The sequence below is a fragment of the Barbus barbus genome (assembly GCF_936440315.1).
Source record: "Barbus barbus genome assembly, chromosome: 29".
Taxonomy (NCBI): Eukaryota; Metazoa; Chordata; class Actinopteri; order Cypriniformes; family Cyprinidae; genus Barbus; species Barbus barbus.
The window spans coordinates 1168554-1192166 of NC_136757.1; the positions used below are offsets into that span (position 1 = coordinate 1168554).

At 40.3% G+C, this 23613-nt stretch overlaps 2 protein-coding genes across 4 annotated transcripts in view; both read right to left on the reverse strand.

Moving 5' to 3' along the window:
• Positions 1-6318, reverse strand: part of creld1b (cysteine-rich with EGF-like domains 1b) — a 17636-nt gene extending 11318 nt beyond the window's left edge. Inside the window, exons 1-7 of the mRNA XM_079385076.1 lie at positions 6166-6318; positions 4006-4128; positions 3248-3330; positions 2995-3105; positions 2542-2633; positions 1682-1861; positions 1258-1353 (exon numbers count right to left, since the gene is read on the reverse strand). Of these exons, the coding sequence (XP_079241202.1) occupies positions 1258-1353; positions 1682-1861; positions 2542-2633; positions 2995-3105; positions 3248-3330; positions 4006-4128; positions 6166-6252 (772 nt within the window). The 5' untranslated portion in view covers positions 6253-6318. The remainder of the gene's footprint in view (positions 1-1257; positions 1354-1681; positions 1862-2541; positions 2634-2994; positions 3106-3247; positions 3331-4005; positions 4129-6165) is intronic.
• A 275-nt stretch (positions 6319-6593) lies between these two features.
• Positions 6594-18575, reverse strand: LOC306849777 (interleukin-17 receptor C-like). 3 transcript variants are annotated; one of them, XM_079385078.1, is made up of 15 exons: positions 18368-18567; positions 17350-17377; positions 17121-17249; positions 16846-17042; positions 14218-14332; positions 14069-14104; positions 10872-11014; positions 10722-10784; positions 10216-10267; positions 9786-10009; positions 9545-9598; positions 9403-9454; positions 9174-9269; positions 8266-8304; positions 6594-8187 (listed from the first exon to the last, which is right to left on the reverse strand). In XM_079385078.1, the coding sequence occupies exons 1-15, from the start codon at positions 18470-18472 to the stop codon at positions 7637-7639; spliced, it is 1884 nt and encodes a 627-aa protein (XP_079241204.1). In that variant the 5' UTR covers positions 18473-18567; the 3' UTR covers positions 6594-7636. The 3 variants fall into 3 exon arrangements, with proteins under 3 accessions (XP_079241204.1, XP_079241205.1, XP_079241203.1); XM_079385079.1 differs by having other exon boundaries at positions 6640-8187; positions 10872-11011; positions 18368-18575; XM_079385077.1 differs by having other exon boundaries at positions 6643-8187; positions 9174-9317; positions 18368-18550.
• Between the last annotated feature and the right edge of the window lie 5038 nt (positions 18576-23613).

Consider the following 23613-nt stretch of genomic DNA (forward strand, 5'->3'; position numbering starts at 1 on the left):
TAACAGGTTCCAAATAAATATTAATCAGCAGAACAGTTTCAACACTGATAATAAATCAGTATATTATTATGATTTCTGAAGATCATGTGACACTGAAGACTGGAGTAATGATGCTGAAAATACAGCTGCAGATCACAGAAATAAATACTATTTTAAAGTATAGGTATTAAAATAGGAAACCAATATTAGAAATTGCAATAATATTTCACTATATCACTGTTTTTTCTGTATTTTTTAAATGAATACAGTCTTGATGAGCAAGAGACTCAGTCAAAGACTCAAAAACAAGGTCAATTGTTTATCAGGTTTATAATATAGCCCTAACATAATATATTATCAAAACAAACTATTTACACTGATAGAATAGAATAGAATAGAATAGAATAGGAACTGAAGCAAAACTTAAGCTGAGATCTGTAATTTAAATATAAAAAGGTGAACATATGATTCTTCTATATCTGTCTAAACATGGTTATGAAGTACAGTTTGTACAATACTCTTGTGTGTGACTGAACATGTTTCAGAGTTTAGTTACCCATCCTCCTCTATTTCCAGCACTTAATCAAGCCGCTCTTCTTTAATACAGGAGGATGTTTTATTTCACATGTCATTGTGTTTGTGTCGTCTCTCGTGTTGAGCGCACCGCAACCATTGAAGTATTCAGTTTCTACAGCGACTCACATCGTTCTGAAGCCTGTAAACCGTATTCACCGGCTCTAACTCTGTCGTGACATCAGCTCTATAGCGGTTTGCCCGAGCATTGCTATTCTTTCCCTTTTACTGCGGCATTCAATCAAATGGCTTCCAAACTCATTTGTGTGTCCGTGAGGCACATTATTTCTTCTGCTTCTTCGGTGGAAGAGGAGCGTGCTCAGTTTAGAGGGAACACTGCGTGGGAGTCCTGTATTTAAGGCCCGTCGGGCAGGGCAGTGATATATTTTGGTAGCCCGACTGGAAAACACAATAGCCCCGGGACGTCAGGCTAGCGATTCTGCGAGCCCTGTTATGATTTTGTTTTTAATCTGATTAATCATGCAGCTCTAGATTTAGCCTGACAGCCTCTGGTCAAATCTCCATTTGTGTTCCACACAGAAGCTCATATGGGTTTGGAACAACACAAGAGTGAATAATTAACCACAGATGTTTCATCTCTTGCTTGAAGTCAGCGTTGGATAGTTTGAGACAAACATGACTTCAGACTAACTCTGAATCTGACACCTCACACACCGTGACTGATGTCCTGAGCCTGTAACTCACCGACACACTTGTTGCTGTGAAGGATCCATCCAGGCTTACAGTCCAGACACTTGTTGTCTTGTGGTCCTGTGCACTTTTTGCAGGAATGATGGCATGCTACATACAACAGAGAAAGATTTGAACTTACAGTCAATATCCTCACATATATGACGTTGCCTGAGCAGGTCAACCGAAATTCAATGCTTGGGATTGACAACATTTACTACATTCATTTCTTTTTTCTTCTAATCCATTTGAGCTCTGCAGCAGAGTTTTAGCAGGGATTCTTTTGCAACAACTCTTTCTCTGCAGCTCTTCCTCACGTGAACCTGCATATCAGTCAAGTATGAGTCTCGCTCCAGTTAAAGTGGCAGTTTATCAGCACGTACGAGTGCACATCACGAATCACACAAGTGCTCAGATGTTTCTGCATCATGACGGTTACCTGAGCAGGGTGGCTGTGTGTGATTGGAGCTCTTTTCTCTGTAGTATCCATCGGCACAGTCCTGACACAGCACACCCGAGTATCCCGGATCACAAACACAGTCTCCGTCTCCCAGACGTGTGCCCTCGCCCTCACAGCGGCCCAGACCTCCACACACTCCTCCAGGACCTGACGGACACTCTGCACACACACACACACACACACACACAACAATCAGCACAGAAACAGTGTGAAAATTCCATACAGGCACACAAAAGGATGAACTTCAGCCCAGCTTTAAAGGGATCAGTTCATCAAATAAGTCTGAACCGTCTGACACAGATCTATTGAACGCGGACTGAAGATGGTGATATGAATGTGTGTGAATGAAAGTTTGTATGGTTTCTCATTGTTTATGTAAAATATCCACGTTTCATATAATTATTGGAGGCTTTAATATAATTGTGTATATGTTGCATGATTGTGTGATTACATAAACGAACTGGTGAATTAGTTTGAAATAGAAAAGAACAGAAAAGAATCCGATTTCTCTGTTTGCCTATGGATTACAGGTAATAATGTTGTAAATAATGTTCAGCTTCTTGCACAGACTGATCGTTTCACTTCACGAGACCTCAATATATCATCAGGAGCCACAGGGATTAATTTTGTCTGGCATGTTTTGTTTTGTTTGTTTGTTTTTTACTCAAGTGTCGGGAGCCATCATTGACTGATTGATTCTGAACCCTACTCTGACAAGCTTCGACTAACACAATCCATTACTAGATCAGTAGTGTGACCAGCACCTCGGATAAAAGCTGTTCCACAGAGGTTTGGTCTTGTACAGAGGTGTGTGTGTGTGTGTGTGTGTGTGTGATCACCAGTGCATTCAGGCCCGTAGTGTCCAGGTGGGCAGCACAGTCTGAGCTCCTCAATGCACAGCCACTGGAACAGGTCTGGAGCTTCCTGCTGTCTGTAACCTCACACACAACACATTCTCATGCATACAACATCTTGCATGTCAGTTAACAATTTCCACACTAACATCTTATATGACATTAAATGACTCCCCCAGGTGAGTTTACTCAGAGTAAACAGATAATAATTCGTTCTCTCAGGATATGCAAGTAGCCAACTTACACTCTGAACAGAACCTGTTTGATCAGTCTTTCTTTTTTTAATAATGTGCATCAAGCAAACCATAAAATCTTTGTTCACAGTCATCACAAAAAAAGTGTCAGTGAAGCATGGCTCTGGGAAAGAGTAAAAATGTTTTTTAAAAAAACACATTCACAAAAATGTTTTGTCTCCATTAAACAAAAGAAGACCGTCACCTGTGAAACCACCACGTCTCCACCTGGTCCTCTATCTGCTCCAGCAGTCTGTTGCAGTCAAAGTCAGACTTCTCACACACAGCCTCTATGATCTCTAACAGACGCGTTTCACTGCGCGCACACACACACACACACACACACACACACACACACAACAGGCTTTGAAACAAAGGCTGCAGACCAGATCACAAGTATGAGGATGACAATCCTGTGTTCTGTAATAACGCTGAGTCGGATCAGTACAGATGTTTACCTGCGTGCATATTTGGCCAGTTTCTCCTCTTCCCAAGCCGTGTTCCCTCCTCCGAAATTCTTATTGGCTGTTCGCTCCAAACCCTAATGAAACAAGCACCATCATCTGAACTCAACACTGTGATTTTGATGATTAGATTAGTTTCATAGTTCTTCCTTGTCTCAGGACTCACAAGTATGACAGTAAGTTTTCTGTTATTTTTAGGACTTTTATATTAAAAAGTTATATTGAAATAATTTTAAATATTGTTTATTATGTTTTGTTAGATGTGTGTATATAAAAGAACATGTTCATATAAAACAAAAAGACAGATGTCTTCACATTTACTATTAATTAAATGCTTTTTTTAAATGGCAGCTCTAGAAAGCATGGGGACTGTGCCTGAAGTGCACTGTCTCTTGTGAATAAACCTTTAGTTTCAGTGTGCTGACATTTGTCTTTTTCATGTGTGTTTTTTTTTTTATTTTCTATTTTATTTTTGTTTTCTCATATAAATGGACCCTGTTGAAAAAAACAGCATGTGCTGGTTAGGTATGTTTTGAAGCATGGCTGCTGGTTTCAGCTGGTCTTAAGCAACTAGCTCCTGCTCAGGACCAGCTTAAACCAGCTCAAACTAGCAGCCATGCTTCAAAACATACCTAACCAGCACATGCTGTTTTTTCAACAAGGGAAGCTGACTGAATATCCTACTTCACTCTGAAGTAAGTTACAAAATCATATCACAATGAACAGTAGGTAGTGAATGAGATGGCCCAGACCTGGATGAAGCTGTCTGTGAGTTTGTGGCAGGTCTGACAGGGTGCCGTCCTCACCGTCCCCACAGACAGGAGCGAGCAGAGCACCAGCGCAGACACGAGCGGCCACGACCAGCACATCCCGACCTGCACAGAACACACGGCCATCAGTGTCCAGATCCCTCAGACCACACACACCAGCCCACAACCACTCACCTCACTGCCACGGCTCACTGATGCATTACAGACGAGTCCAGGCTACTCTCAGCCAATCAATATGTGACCCTGGACCACAAAACCAGTTTGATATTGAGATTTATACATCATCTGAAAGCTGAATAAATCATCTTTCCATTGATGTATGGTTTGTTAGGATAGGACAATATTTGGCTGAGATACAACTATTTGCAAATCTGGAATCTGAGGGAGCAAAAAAATCTAAATATTGAGAAAATCTCCTTTAAAGTTGTTCAAATGAAGTTCTTAGCAATGCATATTACTAATCAAAAATGAAGTTTTCATATATTTACAGTAGGAAATTTACTAAATATCTTCATGGAACATGATCTTAATATCCTAATGATTTTTGTCATAAAAGAGAAATGTATAATTTTGAGCCATACAATGTATTGTTGGTTATTGCTACAAATATACCTGTGTTACTGATGACTGCTTCTGTGCTGCAGGGACACATTTACTAGTACCATTACTGTTGTTTATGACTACTGGACAAGGATTTTGACAAACCATTTTATAGAGAAATTTATGGCTAAACTAGAAAAATGTACATTCATCCTGAATATTCCTGATATACTTTACAAATGTAAACAAGAGAAGGAACTTTATTCCATTGCATGTGGGAATGCACTAGAGTTAAAATAATGAATACCGTAAGTCAAATCATTGGTCAAATAATTCCTCTAGATCCCAGGTTGAGTATATTACATATGTGTCCTCTGAATTTTAAAATCACCAAACATGAAAGATTGTTGTTAATTCTGTGTTTGCTGGAAGCTAAACGTGTAACTGCATGTTCTTGGAAAAAGAAGAAGGTCCTGGCGTGTCTCAATGGATGCCTTGCCTTAGAAAAGATGACCTATTTTTTGAAAAACAAACTTGATATATTCTGGTCCATCTGGAAAGTGTTTATGACTTTTTGGAGAGTCTAGATGGTAACTCTTTTGTGGAATTGATGGACATTGAGAGTATATAGATAAGTGTGTTATTGCTGTATTTTTTTATTTTTTTAATGGTATCGAGTTATCTTCGAGTTAATTTTTTTCAGTTATAATGAATTTTTTTTATTTTATTTTTTTATGCATTTCCATGAGTTCCCCATGCCTACTATTTTAACATTTTTGGTTACACTTTATTTTAAGGTGTCCTTGTTACAGTGCAATTATACATTTGAGTAATATTAATTAACTACATGTTCTTACTATATGGTTAGGGTTTGGATCAGGATTACTTGTGTGTAATTATGCATAATTTATTGTTATTATAATAGTAAGTACATGTAACGTGTAACAAGGGCACCTTAAAATAAAGCATTACCAAATGTTTTAATTTCACAATATTTCCCAATGGATCATGACTGTGGGAATCCTGTGTGATGTATGAAATCATGATGAAACGTTGTGTTTTACCTTTCACTTTCATCATGTTGACAACATTATTTGTGAAAATGAAAAGGAGTATGAAGTTATAATAAAAAATGCAAAACAGAAACATTTTCACTAGTGAGAGCATAATTTTGGACCTGACTGTAAACCTAAGACCTGTGATAAATATGACACAAAAGAGCCATATGGTGTGGTGTGAGTGTCAACAGCATCCAGACTGACTCGAGCCCTCATCAGTTCCTCTTCCTGTGTGATCTGTTTATGGGCTGGACTGGTCTGATCTGATCTGTGATACTGATGCTGATGCTGCTGTGTGTAGGCCAGATCAAAGATGCCCAACAGCGTCTGCTGGAGTTCATATATTCATGCACCATTACAGCTCTAGTCTTCAAATAAACGATGTCATTCATCGCATTGCTCTTCTACACTAGATTCGTTAAACTGCTACAATGTTTCTACGACGCTGGCTGTGACGCGACGCTGCATCGAAACATTGTTTCATTCACAAGCTTTTATTTGAACATTACGCCGAAGTGCGATGATTTTTGTTCCGTATACTCACTTTATAAGACTGCGCTTGAGCGGTGAGCAGCTTCCAAATCCTTTTGTCTTCGAGGTGCGTTTTCAGGAGGTTATAATATCTCTGCATCACACATCCCCGGCGCTCGCGCTTCTAGCTCATTCTGTGTGTGCTGCGGATGATTGCTCAAGTCCCGCCTCCGGGTGGAAACAGCCAATCCTCATCAAGGATGGATTTCTGATGTGCCAATCACAGACCGCCGTGTGCCAGAATGAAAGCTGTGGGTCACGTTTCGTCATCGCCCAGGCCATGACAGATTAATATTTTACTTAACCTTACGGCGATTTTTTTTTCTTCATTAATCAGCAAAAGTATACTTTATTATTATTGTAATTGTATTTTTTGCTAAACACATTGTGCGGACTGTCACACAATATAATAGTTTAATATATAACAAGTCCATTGTGCGTCAGTTTGCATGATTGTATCTCTTTACATAACTTAAAATACAATTTTAACACACTTTATGCCATTTAATAATAATAAAAAAACATTGAACATTATTATACAATTAAACCAATAGAGGAGACTGAGGCTATGTCACACTTTTTACTGTATAGGCACACAACTTGAAGCCACACAAAAAAATTAAAATTGACAAAAGACAAATCATTCATGTAACCAGACACATGACTCAAAAGCTTACAGTTACATCTTATATGAGAGAAATAGCTTATTACAGCCTTTGTGCCTCCACTGTGCTCCGAAAGGCATGGCAGTGTAACTGTGCACTAGTCAGAGGAAAAAAAGTGACTCCTCTCACAATTTTGACCTTTTGTCAATGGATGCTCTGCAGTGAATGGGTGCCGTCAGAATGAGAGTCCAAACAGCTGATAAAAACATCACAATAATCCACACCACTCCAGTCCATCAGTTAACATCTGGAGAAGACAAAAGATTAAACACATCCAGCATTAAGACGTTTTTAACTCAAATACAATTCTATAATCCATAATATCGCTTCCTCCAGTGAAAAAGTGTTCTGGTCTGAATCAGGAGAGAAATCAGCACAGATCAAGCACAGTTTACAAGACAAAACAGCTCTGAACAAATATGTGGCTGGATTTTGATGTGAGAGACAACAGGAGATGCACTTTTCCACTGCAGGAAGAGTTATTATGGATTATAGACTTGTGTTTTAGTTAAAAGCATCTTAAAGCTGGATTTGTTTGAGCTTTTGTCTTCTCCAGATGTTAACTGATGGACTGGACTGGTGTGGATTACTGTGATGTTTTTATCAGTTTATTCTGGTTCCTGACCTGATGCTGTTTAACCAGAGGTCTGGCTAAGACTAGTTTAGACCCAGGCTTCAGTGTTTGTTTTGGTGTGGATAGCAGGGCTGTAGCGGGACAGTTTCCCAGGCTTCCTCCACAACAGAATTTAGAGAGTCCTGAGGGAGCCCTCGGAGCGAGCGTGACACAGTTCTGGATGCCACCGTTCGCATCCAGTGCTCTCATACTCTCTGTCCCTTACCTGCCCCTCGCCTCAGCTCCATTATGAAGTCCAGACTCTGAGAAGGCAGGCTGAACAAAGGCAGTTCCCTGAAGAACTCCGGCAGGGCCGTCGCAGGGCTCTGTCTATCAAACCGCACCAGGATGAACCGCTCTCCCGCTCGACCCAGCAGATAGTCAGCCAGAATGCAGCTCAGCGATGCGTCAAAGACCTCGGAGCACGTCGGTAATTGGACACCCCTGTTTACCCATGTCTTCCTTTCTTTTTCTGGTTTCTGCTGGGCAACTCGACAGCCCCATTCCTCAGCCCGCTGACAGGCTGCCGGGGTCAGGACCAGCACCGCCTTGCCCCCACGCCGCTGAACCCGGTCCAGACAGGAGTGCAGCCAGGGCACGGGCCCCAGGGCGCTGATCTCCGAGCGGCTCCACAGGTCCAGAGAGACGCTGAAGCCCACGGCGCACAGACTGGAGCACAGGTGGCACACCGGCTCAGCGACGGCGCAGTCGGCATCGGGAGGACACACCAGCAGCACCTCCACGCCCCCCGCCGTGGCTGAAAACACATGACCCTCAGTCACAACAACTACAGGAACTGACCAGCGTGAGAGGGGAGAGCAAGAAGGAAACTCACCGTTCACATTGTCCACCTTCAGCCATCGGAACACGCAGCCTGTTAGAGAGAGAGATAGAGAAGGGTTATTCACATTTCAGCTCACAAAGATACACGTTTTACACAAAAAATCACAATTGCAGCAATTTGGGGTTCATATAATCAGAACTTTCAGAATCTGAAATAGGATTGGCTTCATTCCGACTGCGGAAAATCAGTGCATGTAAAGATACCTATTGAGGACTGATTAATTGACTGTTTTCCCAACCACTGACTTCCTACATAGCTTAGGTTCATGTCACACTCTCATTCTTCTCACATAATTTCAGGTCAAATCAGCATTTATTGTGACCACGTAATAAGCAGGATAATACCCAGTGTGCTTTCTTTCTGTGTCAGGATTCTGCTCATCCTGTTGAGCTTTTATTTTGACATGATGACCAGCTGACCTTACAACCGCACATATTTGTCACCATATGCCACTGTTTTCCACACGCATATGAATTCATAGCTTTAATGGAGTTATATTTTAGTTGCACCATTTCAGATATTATTGCAAATAAAAAACCTGATAAATTACTTATAAAAAAGTTTCAATAGTTTGGGGTAAGTGTTTTAAAATGAGAGAGGTCTCTTCTGCTCACAAAGCCTGCATTTACTTGATCAAAAATACAGTATAAACAGTAACATTGTGAAATATTATTACAATTTCAAACAGCTGTTTTCTATGTGAATATGTGTTAAACTGTAAGTTATTTCTGTGATCAAAGCTGTATTTTAAGCATCATTACTCCAGTATTCAGTGTCACATGATCTTCAGAAATCATTCTAATATACTGATCTGCTGCTCGAGAAACATTTCTGATTATTATCAATGTTGAACACAGCTGTGCTGCTTGATGTTGTTGTGTGATCCGTGTTCTACTCACTCTTCAGTGTCCCCTGCACTGCATAGGCAGCCAGCACTGACAGGCACACCAGCAGCGCACACAGCACCAGCAGGACGCTCCAGCGAGCCCGCTCCACTGCAACAGTCAAACAATCAGCCGTTATTACACCACTGTCTGGTTCATCTGCAATGCATTATGTTGCAGTACTGAAGAATTATGGCACGTTAAATCTGCTCTCTATTCAGAACTAATGGATGTGAGTTCTTGCCTTCAAAAGGACACACTGGTTCCAGGTAACCATCCATTCCTGCCACTTTAACCTGGAAAAGAGACACAATGCTGCCAGTTCCCCAAAACACACAGGTATGTCAGAAATAGACAGCAAATGTGATCAAATACGTGTTAGGTACCTGCACACACAATGAAGGATGACGATCCACTTGTAAAAACTCTCCTTCTAACTGCTGCAACAGATGAAAGAAAAAGTATTAGAGGAGTAAACAGTTTTCTCTAGCTTATACTGTAAGTGAAGCCTCACTATTATTATTGCGTACAGTTCTTGTTCTTATGATTTTAACAGACCCCTAACCCGGAATATTAAACTTCCCCATCATGTAACTTGTCCCATCACATAGGAATACATGTTCGCACCCAGTGTCTGTGGTCGGTCTCCTTCCAGCTGTCGTTCAGCCGGGTGTGGACCTGAGATCTGCGGCTGACCGCATGGCAGCTGCTGTCCAGTCCTGAGTCCTTCCTACACAACCACAGCTGAGCCTCCAGTCTGCAGGGGGTGCTGAGGCTCCAGACCAGAGCTGGCTGCTTGTGACGGGTTTTATTCTCTGCCAAAGACACAGACACCCTGGAGCCTGAGACCGCTGAGAACGAAACCAGAACCAGACACTCATGATGTTATACAGTGTTTACACTGACTGCACTGTTATTTACTGAGCTGACGGTCTATGGACAGCATCTGTAGCATGCACGATTATCACGTGCCCACTAGAAAGCCATTTCCAGCCTGTAAACTCTTTTATTTTACAGAGGTGCAGCTAAATATTTTGAATATTTTTGAATGCCATACCTGTTTCGTTCAAAAATGGGCAATACTCTCTTCGGAGAAATTGTCCCCAAATCTATGCAAAAGTAGAAACAGAATAAGCATCAGTTAAAAAGCAAGAAAAACTGCAAAAAGAATAATATTACTAGCTAATATTAAGCTAAAGACAGTTTTTTTTTACATAATTTTCACGTTTGAATATAAGCATCACTGTACTAGCTTTCAGTCTTCAGTCAATGTAACTTATATAACAAATTGATTCTGTATGGTTGTATGCAATAATTTAATATATGATGTATTTCTATTTATCTGTTAATTCAGTAATTAATTCAATAATTAAACTTTTCTTTAATCCCTCCCTGTAGCTTGTACTATTCTAAACCATGTCTGAAACCTTCTATTACAAACACTTCTTGTGTTTTATTGCATGTTTATGATGAATCACTTGTTGTATTCCTCTTAAGTTATTTTTATAAAAGTGTCTGCTAAATGAATATATATGAACGTGAATAAATATTTGGTGGCATTACCTCAAAGCACAGACAGGGGGCGACAGAGCTGAGTGAAATCTTAAACTCGTGGCTGGCATTTTTCTGTACATTAAGGAAGAGACAGACAAACAAGTTAAAACTTAAATGAAGCAATTAAATGCAAATGTCTTATAGAGCAGCGTGACATACCCATTCCACCTTAACACAGGGTCCCTTCCTGTCCAGCTTCTGGCACGCATTAAACTCCTGAAATCTCTCTTGATCTGCATTGGCCACATACAGTATCACTGTTCCTGTTACAATGTCAGTTTTCTTGTGCAGCTTGGGTGCTACTGGAAAACAAAGCCAATGAGAGAAGGTCCTAGTGGGCCACTGATGGGCCTAGACTACACATCTTTGAAAAATCCTGTTTGACTAAATCAGATTGGCATTTACTGTGTCCTCTACAAATATTGGCACCCTTGGTAAATATGAGCAAAACAGACAACAAGTGTTCTGTCCCTGTCTACTGTGAGCCTTGTTTATTTCCATATTTACCCTCATTAGTAGCAATAACCACTTATTGGACCGCATCCATCTGCCTATAAAGCCCTGAATGGTTTGGCACCTCAGTATTTGAGTGAGCTCTTATCGCATTATAGTCCTTCACGTCCGCTGTGATCTCAAAACTCTGGCCATTTGATAATACCTAGAATATCAAAATCAACTGCCGGCGGAGATCCTTTTCCTATTTAGCGCCCAAACTCTGGAACAATCTACCTAATACTGTTCTGGAGGCAGACACACTCTGTCAGTTTAAATCTAGATTAAAGACCCATCTCTTTAACCTGGCGCACACTTAATACACTATCACATTTCTATAATTAAAATCTGTTAAAGGATTGTTAGGCTGCATTAATTAGGTCAACCGGAACAATGAACACTTCCCAAAACACCCGATGTAGGGAACTCTTGTCCCGATGGCCGTCTAGGGGACAGGGTCTTCACTGGGGATCACCAGTGTTTAGTGTTTCTGGGTGTCATGAACATCGCATCTGAGGTTACAAAGGCAATCCCTAGGTGTTTGAAGACTGGCTTTCAGTTTGGCAGACCCACCACTGACAAGTGCGAGTGGCTGGCATTGCCCTCAAGCTCAGCGTCCACAGAGCTACCTGTCCCAAAGGTCATTCCTTTGTTCTCAGCGCTTCCCGTAATGGCGGTCTCCATTTTGTTTGTCTGGATACATTTCTCCAGATTCTCCCGAGGCGGTGGCAGTGTCTGCTCCACATCCTCCTGCAGCAGTGCTTTTCAAGGAGTCATGGAGAGTCTCTGAGCTCTCTTTCTGTCCTGCCACGACCACGGAGGTCGTCCCTGAACTCTTTACCACAGAGGCCATTACGAAACCTCTTTGTGCTTTTTGTGACAGTTCTGCCTGATCTACCATGGTGGGCTCCAGCTCCACCCTTGCCCCCAGACCTGCCAGCTCCCCCAGTATCTTGCTCCACTTGCTCAGCCCTGGTGACCAGATCTGCTGGCTCTTCTCTAGACTAGACCCAGAGCTCCCTACTGTGGTGGTCCCTTGCTCGGTGGTTCCAAGTATGCTGGTCCCCAGTCTTTTAGGCTCAGTCCTTCCTCACCCAGTGGGTCCCAAGTTCAGTGGTCCCAGGGGTCTTTTCACTGTTGACTGCAATTCCTGTAATGGGAACCTTTTCCTCGACGACGGCATCCACTCTTAAGCTCTATGTCTGCTCTGTTACAGCCACAGAGGGCTCTCCTGAACTCTATGTCTGCTTTGACATGACCATGGAGGCTGTCCGTAAACTTTCTGTGTTTCTTGATCCACTGTTGTGGTCTTCTGCTCCACTTTGGTCTCCTGATCCACCAGCCCCTGATTGTTTTAGCTGTGTCTAGTTAGTCATGTTAACATCAGTGTATATAAGCCCTTGTGTTTTCTGTTCTGTTCTGTCTTCTGTTCTTGTTAAAGTCTTGTCCATGTATAGATGACTTGTTGGTGAACACTTTAAATTTCTTGGGTTCCTGGTTCCAGTTCACCCTGGTTTCTGAGTTCACCTTTGTGATAAAGTATGGTGGAGGCACTGGATATCTTGTTGGGATACAAGTACCAACAGATATTAAATTAGCATCTAAATAACCCTGTCACAAAGTTAAAACTGGCCTTCCAGCAGGTAACTAATGTCATAGTTATAATAACTCAGGAAAGTAAAGAGGTCCAGTGTTCCCGATCACCTTCGAAGATCATGCCAAAATCCTTCTGCAGGGAGGCATGAGGACTGCATATGTGGCCCGAGCAGTAAACTTCAATGTCTATAATGTAATAAGACAGAGTTGCAGGTAGACTGGAAGGACAACTGACAATCCTTGCTGTGGCAAATCATGTGTAACCGTTTTTGAAAATTTAACAGAAATTGTCCACCCCTTTGCAACCCTAGTCCCCCCAGACGTGTTTGAGAGCTTGCCAGTGCCTCGGTGGAAGAGTGGAGTAACATCTCACATGAGGACGAGATGCACACCCCTTCCCCAACACTTTGTTCAGGGACTCGTTATTCCCTTTCTGTTTGTCAAATGCCTGTGAAACTTGATATGTTTATGCCTCAGTTGTTTAACTTTTTATGTTTTTCTTTTTAAACAAACATTTACACTTTAAGAAATTAGCAGGAAATAAAAGCAGTTTAAAGAACAGTTGAGATAACATTTCTCTCTTTATATATTCTATATATATGCAATTACAAATGCAGTTTTCTTTCAATTATTTCACTTTCATAAAAAGCTTTTTGAGTAATACAAATATATATATTAGCTCTTATTTGTCAAGCGTATCAAGTGTGGATGGCACTGTATGACACGTAAATACATTATATGAATACATTATATGTAAATCGTTCAATTACTGATTTAAAAGAATTTCTCGGGCCACCCAAATTATCTTTTGGTGCTACCAGCGCACTTAGTAATTGCCAGGATGTGATGCTGAGGAATCAAATTTTTATTGTTCCTGAAACATGTGAAACAAAACCTTACTACATGTGCTGTAATACTTCATACTCTTAAGCAATAACCAACATGTACTTTCATGACACTAAACCAGTAACCTGTGACTTTCCCCTGAGCTGCCCTGTATGAATGAGTTTTGTCTTTTGGGTAAACTTTTCCGTAATGGATTAATGTTTGTCAGTAATATTTGATTTCATGGTAGCTTCAGTTGCTGTTTTTTACACAAGGTTTGTTTGCATTCACTGAAGCATTGTGCTCTTTGCAGTGCATTCAAACTACTCACTTCATCAGAATACATGATGCCTTGGAAATTGAACCCATGATCTGCAACTTTATTACTGTCACTCTACCAGTCACGTAAACTAGACAGGTAAACTGGACACCTGTTAACTTACCTTTACAGAAGATGGCATCCAAACCTTTGGAACACACTGAAAGAGAAAAATGTATTGGTGCCATCCATCAACAAATGTTACTGTAAGCAGTCATTTATGTGTCTCAAATCCTTAGTGAAAGAGGTCTGCATGTTTTACAGAATATTTACCTTCCTCTATTGGAGGAAGACGGACATGTTTTTGGGGAGCTTTGTATGAAGAATGCACTAGGACAGAATTGCCGAGTTCTGCCTTCGGTAAGTCCACCACAAAAGACATCCACACCTATGACAGACACATCTGAAACAATCAGCTCATCCAGTGCGACACTTTACCAATCAAAATCAAACTAGAAAATAAATATTAAACTTTAAATATTAGCTTGACAATGGCTTGCTGATAATACAAACCCGATTCCAAAAAAGTTGGGACACTATACAAATTACGAATAAAAAAGGAATGCAATAATTTACAAATCTCATAAACTTACATTTTATTCACAATAGAATATAGATAACATATCAAATGTTAAAAGTGAGACCTTTTGAAATGTCATGCCAAATATTGGCTCATTTTGGATTTCATGAGAGCTACACATTCCAAAAAAGTTGGGACAGGTAGCAATAAGAGGCCGGAAAAGTTAAATGTACATATAAGGAACAGCTGGAGGACCAATTTGCAACTTATTAGGTCAATTGGCAACATGATTGGGTATAAAAAGAGCCTCTCAGAGTGGCAGTGTCTCTCAGAAGTCAAGATGGCAAGAGGATCACCAATTCCCCCAATGCTGCGGCGAAAAATAGTGGAGCAATATCAGAAAGGAGTTTCTCAGAGAAAAATTGCAAAGAGTTTGAAGTTATCATCATCTACAGTGCATAATATCATCCAAAGATTCAGAGAATCTGGAACAATCTCTGTGTGTAAGGGTCAAGGCCGGAAAACCATACTGGATGCCCGTGATCTTCGGGCCCTTAGACGGCACTGCATCACATACAGGAATGCTACTGTAATGGAAATCACAACATGGGCTCAGGAATACTTCCAGAAACTATTGTCGGTGAACACAATCCACTGTGCCATTCACCGTTGCTGGCTAAAACGTAGAAGGAGGATCCGGGTACTGAAATGGCCAGCCTGCAGTCCAGATCTTTCACCCATAGAAAACATTTGGCGCATCATAAAGAGGAAGATGCGACAAAGAAGACCTAAGACAGTTGAGCAACTAGAAGCCTGTATTAGACAAGAATGGGACAACATTCCTATTCCTAAACTTGAGCAACTTGTCTCCTCAGTCCCCAGACGTTTGCAGACTGTTATAAAAAGAAGAGGGGATGCCACACAGTGGTAAACATGGCCCTGTCCCAACTTTTTTGAGATGTGTTGATGCCATGAAATTTAAAATAAACTTACTTTTCCCTTAAAATTATACATTTTCTCAGTTTAAACATTTGATATGTCATCTATGTTGTATTCTGAATGAAATATTGAAATTTGAAACTTCCACATCATTGCATTCTGTTTTTATTCACAATTTGTACAGTGTCCCAACTTTTTTGGAATCGGGTTTGTATGAAAAATGTCTGAAGCTGAGGCTTTAAGTCTAGTCTTGAGAGAACTTGCAGTTTGAAAGGTATGTAAACCTTGCCTTATCTGAATACTTGGGCAGATTTAAGAGAGATATGAAAGTTGAAATGTGGTTGCTAGAGTTTTGCTAAGCAGTTACTAAGGTGTTCTGCATGCTAGACCATTGGTATGTGATAGACAGACAGACAGACAGACAGACAGACAGACAGACAGACAGATAGATAGATAGATAGATAGATAGATAGATAGATAGATAGATAGATAGATAGATAGATAGATAGATAGATAGATAGTCAGATAGACAGACAGACAGACAGACAGACAGACAGACAGACAGATAGATAGATAGATAGATAGATAGATAGATAGATAGATAGATAGATAGATAGATAGATAGATAGATAGATAGATAGATAGATAGATAGATGGATAGAGTCAGATTATAGACAGACAGACAGACAGACAGACAGACAGACAGACAGACAGACAGACAGACAGACAGACAGATAGATAGATAGATAGATAGATAGATAGATAGATAGATAGATAGATAGATAGATAGATAGATAGATAGATAGATAGATAGATAGATAGATAGAATCAGAATCAGAATCAGAATCAGAATGAGCTTTATTGGCCAAGTATGTTTACACATACAAGGAATTTGTTGTAGTGACAGAAGCTCCACAGTGCAACAGAAAGACAGTAACAGGACAGGACACAGGTAATGAAACAAAATAACAGGAAATAGCTGTTAAAATAAATAGATAGATAGATAGAGTCAGATAGACAGACAGACAGACAGACAGACAGACAGACAGACAGACAGACAGACAGATAGATAGATAGATAGATAGATAGATAGATAGATAGATAGATAGATAGATAGATAGATAGATAGATAGATAGATAGATAGATAGATAGAGTCAGATAGACAGATAGACAGACAGACAGACAGACAGACAGACAGACAGACAGACAGACAGACAGATAGATAGATAGATAGATAGATAGATAGATAGATAGATAGATAGATAGATAGATAGATAGATAGATAGATAGATAGATAGATAGATAGATAGATAGATAGAGTCAGATAGATAGATAGACAGATAGATAGATAGATAGATAGATAGATAGATAGATAGATAGATAGATAGATAGATAGATAGATATTACAACACTAGTATTTTAGATAGATCCTCTGTTTGACCTGCAGTGTAGTGCTGTCATCAAATGCTGAAGAAGGGACTGTGAAGCGGAGCATGCTGGAGTGGCGCTGTGAAGAGTACGTATAACACACACAAACAGTGATGGCAGACGTCATGTTGTCGAGGTCTTCTTGATGAGCGCCTCCATGCATCTCCTCTGCCCCTTCATCACCACTGCCATCACCTGCCACAGGTTGATCTGCATCGAACACAGCATCAACACACCTCAAGACATAATCAGAGAAACTCAGCCCCCAAATCTGCTGCGATGACGTACCTGTGATTGTGATGTTCACCAGGACTTTCAGGCACAGGCTCCAGGTCTGCTGCTTTTGGCACTGAACTATGTAGGCGTCTAGACTGCTTACATAGACCTGCTCGTCATCCTGAATGCAAGTAGGGCCACCTACGACAAGACAATTAGACCAGTGAAGCCAGTGAAGTTTTGCTGGTCATGTGAAATATCTGCCATACGCTGATTCACACATTAATCTATATTTTCTTACCTGATTTTACCTCACAGTGAATGATACCCTATAGACAAAACAATTAACAAATATTCAGTCACATTAACACACTAACAGAAATCACTTACATAAATAATACATTTTTCTTACTTTGCTTAAAGAGAGTAACACCTATATTTTAGGATCATTGCAATCTAATTTTACATTTTAATTTTAATGATGGTTAAGTACATCTACTCAATTACTTCTAAATCTAATTATATTTATATTACTGTAATTTAAATAAAACAACACTATATTATAGTGATGTATGCTAATGTAATGGTATTTAAGTGGTGATATGTATAGACTGTTGTAGATAACAGCATGTCTCTGCTGGCTTTGCAAGAGAACACACAGAGTGCATGTGTGCGTGCATGCAGAAAAACTACACGCATGCACGCACCTCTCCACAGCAAACACAAAATAAACAATAAAACATTTAAATTCCACCCACCCACTCTCTAACACACACACACACATTTGTTTGACTATATTAGTGGGGACATTGCATAGACTTCCAATGATTTTATATCAGGTTAATATCAGTTAATATCTCTTAACCCAGCCACTACCCCTAAACATACCCACTACACAAGCATCTGCAAACACACTAGATTTACATAACAAACATGTTTAGGCCCATTTACAAGCCTTTTTAACTAGTGAGGACCACTAAAATGTCATCAATAGTGGGTTGTCATACTATTTCACTATATAAGTGAAGACATTTGGTCCTCACAAGTATATTAATCAAGTACACACACGCACACTGCCCCTCAGCAAACAGGCAGATTCCCAGTAACTGTACCCATGTAGAAACATGTCTGAGTTGGAACCTCTTTGAATCAACTGTACTACACTAACAACAGTTAGAAACCAGGACGGAAACGAGTTATAACAGTTTTAAGTTTTCAGCTAATTGTAGCTGTACTTTAGTCTCAATATGCTTGCTTATTACTAACTTTAAAAAGTGAACTATCTAGCAAGGAAGAGAGACGCGCTGACCGTACTGTACCTGTCCACAGGTGAGCGCATGATCCACGCGGAGCTCGATCCTCTCCAGCGCCCATGTGAAGATACACAGCGGCACAGAGACCAGCAGCAGGGGCCACACACTCATGACACACTCACACTCACACACACACACACACACTGGATGCTGTCTGGATTCCCTCTGAAACTCACCACCTCCCACCACTCAGTTCACAAGAAACTGAAAGCGCACAGAGAGAGAGAGAGTGGGAGAGAGGGAGAGAGAGAGAGAGAGAGAGAGAGAGAGAGATAGAGAGTGGAAGATAGGGAGAGAGGGAGAGAGAGAGTGAATAGTGAATATTGCCTATTGCCCTGTATAGAAGCTCAAACCAAAGACCAAAGTGGTCTCCAATGCTATCTGAAACTCAACAGAGAGTACAGTCTGGCTGATTATCTGATCTCAGTCAGGAATATAACTCACAGACATTTACTGACGAAGTACAGACTGAGTGACCACCAGCTGGCCATAGAAAGAGAACCACATAAAAAGACGTGGTTACCTAAAGAAGAGCGAATCTGTAAGGAATGTAGATCTGGATCAGTTGAGACGGAGGAACACTTTCTCCTCCACTGTGACAAATACACGTGCTTAAGAGACGCACTGTACAGTCAAATACAGCAGATTATTCCTGAGTTCCAGTCACTTCATCAAAATGACAGATTAAGAATATTACTCGCTGAAGGACCTGCTTCCTCTTTGGTAGCACAACATATTTATAAATGCCACAAACTAAGAAGTAAAGAGTGAACACATCTGCATTAGTAGTACCATTAATGTTTATATAAATATATATATGGATGTATTTTACATTTGTTTTGTTTTGTTTATTTATGGATGTATATTATATGCATTTTTGTTTTGTTTTTATTCAATGCTTTGGCAATATGTATCTAAGTATGTCACGCCAATAAAGCAATATGAATTGAATTGAGAGGGAGAGAGAAAGAGAGAGAGAATTTATCTAAAAAAACCTTTTGATCTATGGCTTCTGCCGAATTAAATATTGATTTGTTGCATCAATACTTCAAAAACTTCCTTTCAAAAATTAACCGTGGTTTTGCTACAAATAAATCCAAAAAACCATGGTTACTATAATTAAAGCATGGTAACCACAAATTAACCATGGTTTTGCTACACTAACCATAGCTTAACCATGACATTTGTAGTAAAACTGTGGGTAGTCAATATGCCAAAAACAATGGTTACCTTTATTACAATAAAACCATGGTCAAAAGGACTGTTAAAAAAAAAAAAACCTTGCTGCCTTAAATGTTTAGGTACAACCAACGTTTAAATCTGTTTAAGTCCATTAACCATAAATTACATTAAACTGGTTCAATCTCATTAATTTATTTTTATTAAAAAAAGTCATGTAAAAACACATGTAGACATGACTTACAGTAAAAGGATTATTATTTGAAAGAATGATTCACAGCTGATATATTTTGTTTGTGTGTGTTTACGTAAAATGTTTCATGGCAGGTTATAAACCCATTTAACACATGATAACGAAACTGATCAAATCTTCTCAAATAAAGCTCATAGATGTATGAAACACTGAATGCATTAAATTGTAAATCAGGAACTGAATACTGAGGTCTTTTGTTTTGTGGGTTAGAAAAGTGAAATGACTCACCATGTGTTCCTCAGGAGCAAGTGGCGAGCGGAACTCTAGGGAACTGTTTGGAATAACAAATATCCTCCTACTCTGCCCAACAGCAGCACATCAGCGCAAACACTTCACTCTTTCATAAACACTCTCTCAATATTTACTTTAAAAACAGATACTTCAAGATTATATTATATCAGATTATATCTTGTTGATGCAGTACAGTGTAACAAAAAAAACGCATATCATTCATTTTTTTTATAAAATCCAGGCAGTTACTTAAATAATTACAGTTAAACTCTTGCAGCATTGTTGCCTGTCATGTCCTGACCAGTTTCTTGAGTTTACTATAAATGTAAAAAAATGCTCCGGTTGCTAACTTCACCTTGGTTCTCTTAGATAACGGGAATAACGTAACTTTTTTATAACGCTTGTGTAGGTGCATAAACAAATTGCATTTCAGCCTTCCAAACCTGATGGGCCATCTGCCTATATAAGTTGGCACTAAATGCCATTTCATCAGATGGTCACTGCATATACTTTGAGCGTGGAAGTGATGCACCTCTTATCCAGCAGCTCCTGAAGGAAGGACAAGATAGATGAAATGTTACAAGACAAAAGGTCTTCATCCCGGACTGCACAGCAGTCACGAGACACGGACCACTTGAGGGCATAGAGGCGTCTAGTAGTCAGGACTCTGGCCTCTGAAATATTGTTGATGACCCTTACAGGAAGCTGCAGAGGCTTCTGTCGAGGAGCCATAGATGTAGGCTCCACAACTCAGGTTGGCACGAAAGCAGCTGCACTAAAGGTCCTTGTTCACTGAGTCTGAAATTCTTGTAAAATAACCTCACGTTGTGTCAATCACATTCACACACTGCCTCTGAAACTTTCGTCCGTCTTGAAAATAATCGGATCGGGTTCGATTTTCTGCGCTTTCACATCCATAGCAAACCGTTTGAGAGGTGTTTTGACAATTCAGAGCCACCGTACAAGCGAACGCCAAAATCCAGAATGGCGTGTGACAAGTTGATCCACTTTGTTTCACAGCACAAAACACTGTATAGCAAACAAAGTGCGGAATACAAGGAGGTGGAATATAAAGACTTTTATGATTTTAATATGTGGCTCCAGTATCACTAGCAAAGCATCAAACTGAGCCACTGGCATCCTGAAGTAAACTTTGAATCGCCCGTGATAATCCCGCTGCTCCTTGATAAGAAGGGGGAACTCGCATTCCTCTCTACGCAATCTCAGGATTGGATGGATGCAATATTTCCTTTCTTTTTCTCTTTTTAAGAAGAGAGAGGACAACAAAATCATCCTCACTGCTTGAAAACTCCATTTTGTATTGTTTCGCAAATTTTTTCGCAACGGATTAATACGCATCGGTTTCTGTGCGTGAACATTTTTTAGATGACGAATATGAAAAAAACCCAAATTCAGGACTCGGTGTGTAAGGACATTAACTCTGGGACCCACGATTGGTTTCTCCAGAGGGGGGCCACCAAAAGGACTGAGCATCTGTCCTCCCTGAATTAGTCCTGATTCATGGGCTAGCGCATCCTGTTCCTTTAAGAAGCATATTGAGCAATGAGAGCTTCTGAGAGGTTGACCTCTGCCTCCCAGTAGAGGTCTTCACGGAGGACCCGAGACACGAGGACCTGGGACCCGTACGGGTTCGGGTCTATATTTTAAATGGTCAGCCAGGTCCGGGTCGGGTCCTAATCTATTACTTCAGGTCCCAGGTCTGTCGATCAGAGAACACCGCACCTGCCAGTGATCAGTGTCAGTCAGCACTTTGCGTGTATTTTGTAACTTGCAACTTGTAAAATTAGGATGAGAAAAGTGTGAGCGGGAAATAAGGTGAAAAAAACAACACGCGTTACGTCAGCCACTAGAAGCAGAGAGCAAGTTAATAATGCAAGCGGATGTGATCGTGGATTCCTTCATGAGTGATGTGAAAAAAAAGCTAAAACAAAACTGAAGAAGAGATGCACCTGTTATTGAACACGCACACAGTAAAGTGTAACGCACTTCTTGTTCTGTGCGTTTTTTGCTAAAAAATAATCAGTCTTTAAAGAGTCTTTATTACAACCAGTAAAAAGTATCGTTATTGTAGTTCAAAAGGGTAAACGCAACAGTCGAAGTTGACTCGAGATGCAAAACAAATTCATGAATTAAAGTCGGCATGAAACGGAAGTAGCGATTGTCTTTTCTTCTCTACTGTGACGTCTATCTGAAGTGAGAGGGCGGGACTTGATTTCGTCCTTCGAGAATTGATTGGATCATTGGAAGTTGGGGCGTTGCTAACAAAATGGAGGCAGATCTGAATGCCAGTTTGCAGTTAGTTGTGGGGGATTTCTCTCCACTGGATTCACCGCCGACACGCTAGCATGAAGAATTTTTTTATTTATGAAGGATGACTGCGACGAAGACGATCAACGGGACAAAACATGCCTAAGAGTGCGTGAGAGAGAGAGAGAGAGACTGCCTGAATGACTGAGCGAGTCCTCCATCAGGTTAAGTCATATTCATAAAAAAAAAGGTTTGCGATGTCCTAAGAGTAATGTTGTGGTAATATCCTAATATCCTTTCAATTTTTAAGGGTAGTGTACTCCCGCATGGCTCACGTCAGTACTGGTCAATGCATTTATTTCTATAAAGTGAAGCATCAGCAGCTTTTCCGTTGCTTACGTCACTTGCTCTGCCCTTGCGCCATTACTCGTGACCGGAAGAGTAGAGTCTCGTTTTGAGGGGGAGGGGATATTAACATTTTTTATTAAAGATTACAAAGGCACATGAATTAAAAAAAAATAATGAAGTGCACGGATAAATTATTTATAATAAACATTACAGTATTCCATTAAAAAATAAGAATTGTACATTTTGATTTCATGCCGACTTAAAAAAAAAAAACCTGCGAAGTTGCTGTAGTCATCTGTCACCGACCGTGACAACAAGTAGACTTTTGAAACTGGAATAATGAGTGGATTAAGAAGCCTCTTTCAGTTGGCAAGAGAGAGGAACAGCCTAACATGGATGGAAATTTATTGGCAAAGAGGATTGTATGCATCACAGTCCGGGAGAAGGCTGCTAACAGTATTTAAAGCAAAAAGTTTTTTTTGCAACTTGTTTATTGACATAAAGGTGCCATAGAATGGAAAACTGTATTTACCTTGGCATAGTTGAATAATAACAGTTCTGCACATGGAAATGACATACCGTGAGCCTCAATCACCATTGTTTCATCCTTCTTATTTAAATCTTGTGATATATAGGCGAATCAGAACATAACACCGACTGTGACATTACAGTCGGGATCACTAATAGTTATGCCCACAACATTTGAATATACCCGCCCATGTTCTAGGCCAGCCGCCAGCCGAAGCATCAGAAGTTCTGCAGGTATTGTGAAGAAACAAGCGAGGACAACAGTGAAAATGGCAGATCATGGAAATAAATGTTATGTTCCAGGTCGTGTGAAGTGCAGGGACGGGTTGGTGTCTGTATTCAGAAAGGCATGGAAAGCAAATAAGGCGTTCAAATAAGTCAGCAGAGATGACTGAGGATGATAGCGAATGATTTACAGATCCTGAGCACCACTGACAAGCATCTG